Consider the following 12,914-nt stretch of genomic DNA (forward strand, 5'->3'; position numbering starts at 1 on the left):
CAAAAAAGTTAAAAACTCTTTGATAAGTTGTCTCTTAGAGAGTCCTATTCAATATACCTCTTCAGACTTCCTTTATACACAGCCCCCTTTGGGTACCGATGATATTCATTGTAGTTATCTTACAACTTTGCTAGTCACTAAACTAACTCGGTCAAGCCCAATTTAACAGCAATGTTGACATTACGTAACAGTAGGATTGACGGGTGGCTTCCCAAAAAATACTGGACACAATGGTGAAAAATGCGGCATGCTGGAAAAGTCAGAGGGGAGGTATGTTATTTATACATTCTCGGACCATTATGTCATTTTTTCTAAATTTCACTCCACATATGCACTAATTTACACTATTTCATATTCTATTTTGTAAAAAATGCTGGGGAGGGGTTTGGGGATTGAGCGCCCTCCCAGCATTTTTACAAAATAGAATATGAAATGGTGCAAATTGGTGCATACGTGGAGTGAAATTTAGAAAAAAGAGATAACGGTCAGATAATTTATAAATAACATACCTGCAGTCATACATGGTGAGCAATACTGATCAAAAGAGGAGCAATGCAGGCACTAAATAATTGGTTAGTGAGGGGTACTTAGCTGCCCGTGCTCTGTATCCAGGGAGTTTCAAGAAGTAGCCAGATATGGAGAAAGGAGGCAGGCACACGGTCTTAAGCAAAAGATGATTTAATGTGCCATAAATCCAACATTTCGGCAGTGAGATGCTGCCTTCATCAAGCCCTCACCTTGATAAAGGCAGCATCTCACTGCCGAAACATTGGATTTATGGCACATTAAATCATCTTTTGCTTAAGACTGTGTGCCTGCCTGCTTTCTGCATATCGAGCTATATTGATCTTAATCTTTCTCTCCCACTACTTCCAAGATTGTTGCAACCCCCCTCATCCTCTCCCCCCCCCCCTCAACATCTCACATCCTGCTCTCACACCACCACCACCCTCTCCTCCTTCCTCGCCATCACCCCCTTTCCCACCTTCACCCCCCTCCTCACCTTCTCCCTGCCCACTCCTCCTTCCTCACCCCCCCCTCCTTCCTCACCACCTCCTCATCCTCCTTCCTCACCCCCCCCTCTTTCCTCACCACCACCCTCCTCCTTCCTCACCACCTCCTCATCCTCCTTCCTCACCACCACCTCCTCATCCTCCTTTTTCATCCTCTCACTCTCCTGGTATCTTACCTGTGGAGGCAGGGGCAGTTTTTCTCTCCTCTCCCACATGCAAAACTGGAAAGAAACTACATTTCCCAGCACGCAAATGGAAGTTCTGGTTACCAGACGCTGCAGCCTGCTTCTGAATCGGAGGTAGGAGCTGGGATGCTGCACTCAGCCACCCTTCACACTCCCGCTGCCTGCACGTCCAGAGAGGGAAAATACCAAACACATGGCCGATATTACCTCTCAGTTTTTACCGGCCAGATCGGCTAAATGCCATTTGTCCGGTTCAAAACCGGGCACCTGGCAACCCTACATGACAGCCATGGAGTAACTGGAAAACTTTTCTCCAGGAAGAAAGTGTGGAAATCCAGAAAAATCTTATAGAAAGTTTGCTCCTTTTTATTAAAAAAAAAAAAAAAAAAAGTCAATTTTTTTCTTTTAAAAAAAAGGGGTACGGAAACTGGAACATGCATGACAAATCCCCTGAATACAATGGTTTAGTGTTTCATTGGTCATTTACATAGTTACCGAGCTTTATCTTCTAACTGTTCCCCGTGTGCAACTGGATTAATCAGGATAGATATTTCCGGATAGTTTTAGTAAGGAGTTCTCTGTATCTGAAAGAAATGTTTAAGCTCAAAAGCGTGTGTACTAAAGATTAGCGGTTGTTCCAACAGGAAAGCTCATGGCCTACTTTTCCTGATCACTAGAGGATTTCCATACTAAAACTATGCTGATTTGTCTGTTTTATGTGGAAATGTAATGAATTATGTTCATCTAAATACACCAATGAGCTTATCCTTGTTGCTTCTGTTGTATGCTGTGTATCTCTTAGGCCAGGGTTAACTAAACGTGAATAATTGGAGAACAAAAATGGCAATCTAATTATTTGGAAATATTACCATTTGTTCTATTGATTTATTCGCGTGTCATATCGCCAGCGGTAAAGCAGAGAGAACTGTTTTGTTTATTTACTGCCATGATATGGTTGTGATCTATTTTAACACGGCATGCAAATGAGCAACTAAATTAGTATTTATCTCAATTAATCACATGCTATTTAATGAAGTCCGATACCTAGCAATATCAGCCTACCACCCAAAAAATACTTTCAATTTGTACCACCTTCCCCAGGCTGGCATTTGGTAGGTCTAATTTGAGTATGTATATAGAGACCAATTTTGGTAATTGGTTAAATTTGACCAAATTACCCCTTATCCCTGTGGGTGCCCTGTGGACATAGCTACGTCATGGGACCCCTGGAGTGCTGGACCCCATGACATAGTAGCTACTTCCTGAAGGCCCAGCTTGTTTATCTATGTGAGTTCGTGTAACAAGGTCTGTCACCAAGTGAAACATAAAGGAAGGACTCCCCTTCACCCCCCCCCCCCCCCCCCACTCCCTTCCATTTCATCATCGGTGATTGCGAGTGTCGGAGGGACATAGCACTCTGGTGCCGCGGCCTCTTCTGCACTGAAAAGTTTAATAGCCGAAGTGGCCAACTGGGCATCAATACATTTGTTGCAGATTGGTAGGCATGGGATTTGGGCCACCTAAAACCTAGCAAAGTTGTTTATGCAGATTAAAGGGCCATATTTACTAAGCCATGCTACTCCATAAGGCACTTTCTGTCTGGTGCTGGAAGACGCCTTGCTGCCCATTGACATGACTGGGCACTAAGGAGCCTTTCAGTGCAGGGATGTGTCTTCTGGAATAGCACTGTTTGGTAAATGTGATCCGATATATCCCATTACAATATGTGTTATATGTGAACCCTATAACTTTTTCCTAATGGCTTCTATTATCAGCCCACCCACCCCCCAAATCTGAAGCCAGCAAACATGAGGCATCATCAGAGAAAAGTACTTTGATACACTGAGGATAAGAGACTGACGATGAAAATGACTCTCTGCACAGATTTGACTCCAAAATGGTGTGGATACCTTTGCCGGTTTTTAATATATAGTGAAGCAGGGTTGTGTACATTTAGGGATGCATTCACTTCCATGTTAATCAATCTCATCCTATTGAACAGGAGTCCTAGATTCCAGGGCCTGCAGCCAGTACTGCGCTAAGCAGCACGACAAGCTCTAGAGATGATCATTAGTAAGGGGTAGATCATATGAACAGAATCCTGCAGCTATTTACAATTTTGATAAACGCCTCAAATATATCAGGGCAGCCAAGCACTGCGACTTCTCTGATAAAGCTTATGAATATGTTTCATTAAATGTTTGCTTGAGGAGGAAAATCTAACCCTTTATCAAGAGAATGGCAAATCCTTTCCTTCCTTACAAACCTCCTCCCACAGACTCATGTCCTGGAGTGGATACATCTCAATCTAGGATCACCACTTCCTCCCATCTTCTCCTTGACCCTCCTTCCTTTTGGTTTGTAAGATCTTACTCACTGTGATTATTTCTGAATTAATTGACAAATTGTGGTCCTGCCTTCATCCCTGCCGTGCCAGGGGAGCTTGCAACACACAGACTGCAATGAACGCATATATTGTATAGCTATCTAAGGCTCATAGTTAAATAAGGGAAGAATATAGTAGGAATTCCAAAGTGGTGGTGTCAAGTCTGTCTGTGAGAGCTATAAAAATAATAAACAATACTGTAGTTCTTTATAACAGATACTACTGAAGGATTTCACAATGTGTTGTATATTAAAAATACAAAATAAAGACAATATTACAAACTATTTTGAATGAATACAGTACATGATATCTAGATCAGCGGTGCGCAAAGTGGGGGGCGCGACCCCCAGGGGGGGCGGGAGATTGTGCTGGGGGGGCGAGGGCAGTTGCAGAGGCCCCGCGCTCTTCCCCCAGGCATTTAAATTAAATGCCGGGGAATCGCGTGAGGCCCCTGCAACTATTTACTTAACGGGATTCAGCCGGCTGTGTTGCGTCGCCATGGCAACGCGGCGTCAATGGACGCCGCGGCACCATGTGACCTGACGTCACACGCCCAAGCAGCGGCATCTGCCGCGAAAGAAGGTAGGCAGGGGGGCGCGAGAGCCGGGGGCAGAGTGACAGGGGGGCGCAGCACAAAAAGTTTGCGCTCCCCTGATCTAGATTACATTGAGACTTTAAAGCCAGTATACACTACTTTCTAGTAGATCAGCCCTATTATTACAAATCCATTTTAGAAACTTCTAAACGCTTTTCTTTCCTAATTGGGTATCGTGCAGAATGAAATCAATACGTTTTATTTGCACAAATGTATCAACAGACAATTTAGCAAGTGATCTTTTTGTGTTCAATATATAAAGTATATATATATATTTTTTTTTTTTAACTAATCCTGGGAGTACAATGGCATTAAACAGATCCCAGTCTTAATCAGTCAGTGGTTGAAGAAGTAATTCCATGGCAACTGAAAAAGCACTCTGTGCTAATTCTATGGGTGGTACAGATGTTCCCATGGCATTGCCTGGGATATCCCTAATCCTGCATTGTTAATAACCTGGATAGTGTAAAACCCATCACTTGGCAATCAATGTATCTAAAGCAACGAAAAGGAATAGTTTGACACCGTGCCCTGCTTTCCTTCCTGCAGAAATGTGTATCCCTTTTATTTAATGTCACTGCTCTCCCAACATTAGTGAACACAAAAAAAGAAGCCACGCTAATAACAGAACTGGTGCAATATGCAATTAAAACTCAAATCATTCCAAGTCCACATTGCTGACTGAGTTCTCTATGTGATGTCTCCGTGTGGTTTGGCATAAATCAAACTACTTGAAAAAAATTGATGACGGCAGATCATTTTGAGTTCTTATTTGACATTAATATTTTTTTAGAGCAGGACACAACACGAGGCTCGGGTAGGAAAATGGATTGCATTTGTATGTCAGATAAACGGCTTTCCTTATTATTCAAGCAGCTGGCCCTGTCCTGTCAGAGTAACATGTGCCCAAATCAATAAAACCTCGCTAATATTCTCCTCATCCGGGGCGTCACACATTTTTACGAGCACTCCCCCCAGCAGTGGCATATAGTGACCGGTCTACCAGTATTGTAGCAAGTGTTATTGTTTGAGTTTTCTTTGTATTTAGCATCAGGAAATGTTAATGTAAATAAATACTTGCATCTTTCCCACCTAAAATCTGCTATTGTTAGTGTACTGTTTTTTGTTTGATTCACATTTTTTAATTGTAGATGTGCTACTTGTTTTTGTTTTTCTTTATAAAACTGTGATGGTGCCGGCAGGGACATCAGGCAATAGGGAGCAGCCAGAGGAAATCAAATCCCTCCCAAGTGTATAAAAAAATTAAATAAAAATACATACAAGTGTGAGATTTTAGTTAAAAAAAAAAAAATGCGTCAATCACCCAGATGATGCTCCTTAAACATGTCACTGCAAAAAAGTTTACATTGGTCACAGGAGGGATAGCCCCTTTAACGGACTGAGCAAAAACTGGTTATATACTGTATATTTTGAAAACACTATTATATATCTCTATAAACGAGTCCATGTACTAGAGGTGGTCTCTTTATTCACATACAGTATGTCGTAGAGTACTGTACCACACACTTTCTCTTTTTCTTTCATTATTCAACAGCTCAGCCTAGCTGATTACAATTAAATTGAGCCCAAACAATTATTTCCTATATAGTACTTTCTTCCATCCCCACAAATCTAATTGTAGTTAGATATGTCTGGAGTTACACAAAGCATCTCTCTGGGAATAGTTTTACTGGCTATGTAATTCTTTAACCTGAGCTGTGCTGAAAAGCTGTGTAATACGGCAGGCGTAAACTTATAGGGGGCCATGTTAAGATGGATACGAAGCAAAAAGTGGCGTGTGCCCATATGCATGTCATTTCCCAGAATCCCTAGCTGCAGTGGAAGCAATGTGTGCACAGAGATTATGGGGAAAAGCAGAGTTGCCGTCTGAGACATGTGACTGTGCCCACAAGTGATATTTTTATTTGGTGTACATTATAATAAAGAAGATTACGATGCAATGTAAAAACTGATGAAAGATCACCGCCATGTAGCCCACCTAGCCTACCCATTTTTCCTGTGGCTACAAAAAGAAACTAGGCCAGAATCTAAAGCCGCTTTTTCTGCATTTTATTTGGTTAAAAAATTTTACTAGGGAAAAATACGAGTTACCTCTCGTTTTCAAGTACTGTATGTCCCAGGCACAAAGTTATGGTTACATCAAATGAACAGAGGTTATACAGTATATTAAATATATTAAATTTACAGACATTTCATGGACTGTTAGAGATAATATATGATTATGTAACAGTTATGGAGCAGATTAAAATGTAAAACAGCTGAAGTCTTGAAATTACTTTATACTGGAGGCAGTTTTGAGAGTCTGGTCGGTTGTTCCAGTCGTGAGGTGCACGGTCAGAGAAGGAGAGGTGGTTATATAAGGCCTGGGACATCACATTTGATTGACAAATGGTACACCCCCAATCCGATTGCTTGGTGTACCATGTGATGGCTTTCATTTTTTTTTTAAGGATGTGATATCATCTTATTGTAGATATGATTTACCACAGTGGCAATCAATGGGTAGAGGGGTTGGGGGTAGCTGCCTGTGGGGAGGGTGGTTAGGCCACCTGGGTGGGTAGCGGGGGATTGGTTAACCCTTTAATTACATAGCAGTTAATAACCGCTAAGGTGATTTAAGGGGTTAGTGGCCAGTAGCTAGTTTTTTTTTTATTTTAATGTTGCTGCCCACGGAAGACACAGAGGACCCTCTGCACCAACTCCCTCTACCACCAACAAACCAGGTACTCTGGCTTAACCCCTTCATTGCCTTAGTGGCTAGCCCTAATTTCTGTACCTTATTTACATCTTTTGAGATATTTTAAAGTCTCCTTGGCATTCCACATCTCACTTCCAGAGTGTACATATTAAGGTCCCTAGTCTAACATTATAATGCTTAAAATGTTGACCATCTCGCAACTCTGTTTTGGGTATTGCAGTAGAGCATCAGGTTTTTCAGTCCCCCCAATGTAGATCTGCAGCGGATTTCAGAAAGAAGGCAACAGTTCTACTATCTGCATTAGTGACAGATTGTATACATCCACTTATCGATTTCATTAGACCAACATGATGCTGAAGTACGAGTGTGCTACACCCTCCATTCTTTTTGTAGGACTACAATAAACTTCTTATTATAACATGAAAACTTCTTGTATAACAAGAAAGGTCCCATGTGGTCTTGAGCTTACCTGTAACAAAATCCTTATGGTGATCAGAAAAATATCAAGCAATTGACAAACGTGAGCTTTAATAAAACAAGAATGTGTATTTAACTCCACATTCTTGTCTCTTGTAACAGGATGGGAATACAGCTCTGCTTATCTCTGTGCTACACGGCCATACAGAAGTGTGCAAGTATCTCGTGGATCACAGAGCCGACATGAATATTAAAGATCAGAATGGAAGGTAAATACTGTGTGCAACTTCACATCCAACCGGTACACATATAGTATGCAATGAATGTTTTTCTCACATATTTCATTTCCAGGGCATGGCTGTAATGCGTATTATTTTGTCAAGGCCGCACCACAAGCAGAAGCTGCTTTGATATGTCAACAAGATGGGCAGAAGTGAAGGGCAGACGTTAGACTGTAAAAACATTTTTCCCTTTCCTATGTGTAACAGTTAACCCAGGTCTTCTCAAGTCCAGTCCTCAAGACCCCCCCAACAGGTGAGGATTTAAGGATATCCCAGCTTCAGCACAGGTGGCTCAGTCAAAGATTGAACTCCCTCGTGTGTCTTGAAGCAGGGATATCCTGAAAACCTGATGTGATGGGAGTCTTGAGGACTGGAGTTGAGTACCCCAGAGTTAATTCCTTTGCTTCAAAGCAATATGTTGCTGGACACTCAGACAGCAAAGAGGTTAATACCCAATATGTCTGGCTAATGTGTTCATATATCTTCTTACTGATTGTCGCCATTTATTTCTGGATGAGGAGGAAAATATATATATATCTCTATCGTAACATAGCTTGTATATAATAAAAGTATCAGCAGGAAGTAGTGCAAACAGACACTTCATTTAGCCACACTTACAGCTCTCAAATCAAACCCTTCTAAATAAGATATGTGGAGATGTGGTTATATAAAGCAAATGTTAGAACTGAAAAATATTAATATCCCTTTAGACTTTAAACAGTCTCCCGTTCGTCTCCATGGAGAGGAAAATGGCTTGTGCAGACTGCTTATCCCTTCTCTTCACAGCAACCCTTTTATCTTCCACATTTCACGGTGTCTTTGCTGCTTCAAACCCCCTTTCATTATCTTTTAGCTGTTGAACATCTTCTCTGCCAGCGGGGCAGACCCTGCAGACAACTACGGGTTTGCAGCAACTCTATTAGCAACCGGGGGTCTAATAGCAGTTGGGTCACGCACTGCTCCTGTAGCCATGCATCACAAGATTGTAGGGCATAAAAAGGGATCCACACAAATCCTATATACTTTAGCAGGGAGTTGTAGGCCCGACGGAAAGAGCAGGCGTTAGTAGAAAAATATACTCTCCATTCATTTGCTTCCACAGTCTCGATGTATACACTCAATGTGTGTCAAACAATGAGAAGTGGAACGAACAAATTCTTATGTATTTGATGTTGCCAATTAATTTATGGACTACAAATAGATAAAGTTTAAACAAGGAACTAAATGAAGAAAGAAAACCAGCATATATAAGTAATGAATAAACAATTCTTTTCAACTAATTATAAGGCATCAATCACCTACTTGTAATCTATGAAATATATCTCTACTGTTAGTTCTATATGAGCTATAAAAAAAAAAAATCAGTGAATAGAAATGAAAAGCCTGGATTTGAGTCCTTTCAAAAGCTCATACTTCAGGTTACATAGAAATCCCTCTTTAGCATTTCCTTATAGCCGTCTACATTTCAGTAGATCCGCCCATCCTACTGATAAGCGCCAGATAATTGCTGTGCTGTTTACAGATTCACATTGTCTCATGAAATAAGAATTTCATTTGACTGCGTCTTCAGGTATGTTTTTGAAGGGTTGGGTTAGAATTGGTTAGAGTTAGACCATACTTTAGGATGGATTACTGTGTCTTTTAAATAGATTACTTGTTCCAGTGCTCGTATATCTTGGTAGTTGTTGAAACGATGAATTTGCATTCTTTTAAGATGAGCAAAGTATTGCACACAGATAAAAATAAAGTATGTACCTGTTGATAGTGAATTGAAAAAAAAAATTCAAGAGAGAATGGTATCAACGGATAGAGGAAGGTTGAAGGTTGAAGAGCAGCCATTCATTTATGGGGAGAAGACTTCCTGCAAACACCATCTGAAAACGAGGTCGGCTTAAAGCCAAAATATATGCATAGGTGTGGTGTTGAAGGGATAAGGAGTGAGAGCATCATGTGTAGTATTATACTTAAAAACAAGAGGTAACTCTCAATGTTTTACTTCCTGGTAAAACATTTTATAAATCATAACAGAGCAAAGGACATCTGGGGTACGGGATCAGGAACAGGTAATCGCTGAATACCCGGCTAAGCACCAACTTTCACACGAGAAATAGGAATGCTCATGATTATTTCTGAAGTCTACTGTGTAATAGACAGAGCCTGATACCATCTGGGAGCACCTAGCTAGGATAAGAAATGTTTTCTGTACTCCCCATCTTGCAACCTCTTTATATAGATCAGATTGTATGGTTCCCCACTACCACTGAACATAGCGACGTGGAGAAACTATTTAGGAGTGTGTCGTGGGTGATCACATGAAGTTGTGGGCGGCCTGGTAACATCCTATGACATTGCCATGACTTCAGGGTGATGTTGCCCTGACATCAGATGGTATTCCTATGATGTCTCACGAGCTTTCTTTTTGCCGGGTACAAAGGTAGCGGAAGTGGTAGTAGGGCAAGAAAGGGCATGCAAGCAACAAAAAAGGAGCGTATAATCCATAGGTGCCTGGGAGTGGTTTTTCTGACTTCCTTTCTCTGCCTTCTCCTTCCATACTTTGGACTGTACCGTCCACACTACTCCATTACAAAACCCAATTGAAAGCATAGAAAGGAAAGCCCTCTCCACATCAACCTGTCCCAATCTGGACATTTTCTTCAAGTTAAAGACAGTCCGGCTGAATTCAGGAGAGATCTGTGATGCTCAGCTAAGTGGTGCTGGACTCCAGCAAGAAACCGGATTACAGCTTGGAGTGAAAACAAAAGGCTGTCGCATTTGGAAAAACATTTGTTTTCCCCAATGCGTAACGTCCAGTCTTTTAAACGGTCAGAAAATGCTTTAAACACTATTATATTTGACAGGCGCTTGACATGTTTCCTACGGGCAAAATAAAGGGTTTAATGCAGGAAGGGTGGACAAGGTAAGCAGAGCGAGAGACCGAGACGGTCTGTGCGGTATGTCCCAGAGAATGCAATGCTTCAATAATCTGTTTACATATCAACAAGTAAATGCTGGTTCATGTTTTGTAACAAACCTTTTTTTAATGGACTTCCTGCAGTGATCTTTACTCTGCTTTTTCAGTTCCTTCTTGCATTTATTTATAATATTTTTTTTCGAGATGGTAAACATGTCTGCCATTTCTTCTCACAGGAAATACTCATTGCTATGCCTAATTATTACAAGTTTATTAGGTGGTTTCAAAGGACGATTTAAAAAAACCAAAACAAAAGTAATGTTGCAAAATATTCTCAGGTGTGCGCAAATTCACATTTAACCCCTTCACGGTCTGTAGAGCCTGCAGTGGATTTCATTAATTTGCTGTAGACTCCGCTTGAACGAAATGGGTCATGAGAAAAAGAACCAAAGCACTTACATTCATTGCTTCGCCCATTGTTAATATTTAGGGTTAATAAAGGACTTTTTGGCTCAGGAGACGGTAGATCTATACAGAATGAAAAAATGACTATGAAGATAACTTTGGTTATTCTGCTTGTTTATAAATCAATTCACATATTCACATATCAACATACAAAGAAGGCTCCACAGGCATCAACAACTCAAGCTCCCCCTAACAGGTCAAGTTTTCAGGATACCCATACTTCAGCACTGGTTGCTCAGTCAGTCTCTGCTTCAGCATAGGTGGCTCAATCAGAGGCTCAGTCTTCAACTGAGCCTCTGAGCAACCTGTACTGAAGCTTGACCATCTATGAAAACCTGGCATGTTGGGGGGAGGGGGAGGGAGGGGCTTGAGGTCTGGAATTGAGCACCCCTTTGTAGCAGAAGGGTATCCGCCTCTTTCCATCTTGCCATGCCAATCCAAGGTATGAGGGCCATCCATCCGTTATTTTGCAAGAAAAGAAGAGAAAAGACGATGGTGCACTCGTCCAAAAATCTGACTTTTTAGGATTCATACGAGTGCACCATCGCCTTTTCTCCCTTTGTCTTACATTTCGTTATGTGCCTTCCAATCTGTCAGTAGCATATTAAGCTCCACACATACAGACTTGCATTTGAAATCTCCTTTCATGTTGAAATGGGCAAACGACTCTTTGTGTGTTTTGAGGGGGCGGGGGGGGGATTATAAAAGTGTGAAAATATTGATGAGCCATCGGATCATCGGTCACTTAGTGATTCCTAAAGAGGCACAGCCCAGAGGGAGCTTGTGCAGTCCTTGACCAAACAAAGCAATTATCCTGCAAGAAAATTATTCACAGAACAGGGGAGCAAAAGGGCAGATGTGTGGAGGGATACAGCAGTGGGGGCCAAGGATGTGGAGACCCGCCCCAGTTACTAAAAGGAATATTATACATCTTGCAGTGCTTATGAATTCAGAGGTACCCGTGTTTATCTTGATAATCACTGGACAGACATTTCAGATGTGTGAAATGATGCAAATTCGGAAGCCACCTTTCTTATTTGAATAATCTCCCTGACATGATCTGCGGAAGTTGGTCTGTACGGCTCCCCTACAGGTGGGGGTATTTATTATTCTGAATTGCCTGCATTTCAAAAGCTAATCAATATAGTTAAAAGAACAGTTGTATCCATTTCAATTGGTAGAAAATCTTTTTCATGGCCAAGTACTAACAATTTTCTTTTTGCAGTTCCAATATATATCCTCTGTTTGAACATATCTGTAGACTTGGTATAGTAGAGACATAAATAATATTACATTTGCATGCAATTGCCTTAAATCCCTTTATCTTGCAGGGCTGGGTGAAAAGTTTATATTGAGAAAGCAAAAATGCACTGGGAATCCCGTCTAATCTTTTAAAAAGGTTTTATTGTAAGCTGTAATAATGAAAAGGATTTTATCCACATAGATAAAAGAGCAGCACAGTTAACCCCTTGGTTGCTGGGTGGGGTTACAATGGTCTAAACCTTAAGACCGTTTGCTCACGACTCCATGAGGCTAATCTCTCTTCTGTTCATTCATCACCAGGACGGCTTTAATGCTGGCGTGTGAATCTGGTAACTTCGCTATGGGGGAGATTTTAGTGCGTAAGGGAGCTGACCTGAAGCTCACGGACGCCCTGGGGCACGATGCTCTTCATTATTCTAGACAGTCGGCAAATTCACAGATCCTCAATCTTCTTCTCTCCAAGATGAGCCAAGAGCCTGGTATGTTCTTCCCAAAACCTTCTGTAATGACCAGCATGTGTGTTATATTAATCCGTCTGTTATCTTAGAGTTCATTCACGTCCGTAACACTTATAGGAGCCCATCCACATCTCTCACACAGGCGCCTCAAAAACTGTTCCAGGTGCATTGCTACTTCAAGATTACTGCCTAAAAATTAACATGCAAAATACACCGTGAGA

At 41.3% G+C, this 12,914-nt stretch overlaps 1 protein-coding gene across 5 annotated transcripts in view; it reads left to right on the forward strand.

Annotated features, from left to right (window-relative positions):
• The window catches only part of RAI14 (retinoic acid induced 14), a 165,502-nt gene that overhangs the window by 124,951 nt on the left and 27,637 nt on the right, over positions 1-12,914 (forward strand). For all 5 annotated transcript variants that reach the window (XM_075587806.1, XM_075587835.1, XM_075587817.1 and 2 more), the window contains 2 exons: positions 7,478-7,584; positions 12,536-12,714. In XM_075587806.1, the coding sequence (XP_075443921.1) occupies positions 7,478-7,584; positions 12,536-12,714 (286 nt within the window). The remainder of the gene's footprint in view (positions 1-7,477; positions 7,585-12,535; positions 12,715-12,914) is intronic.

This window comes from Ascaphus truei, chromosome 1 (assembly GCF_040206685.1).
Source record: "Ascaphus truei isolate aAscTru1 chromosome 1, aAscTru1.hap1, whole genome shotgun sequence".
NCBI classification, from domain to species: domain Eukaryota; kingdom Metazoa; phylum Chordata; class Amphibia; order Anura; family Ascaphidae; genus Ascaphus; species Ascaphus truei.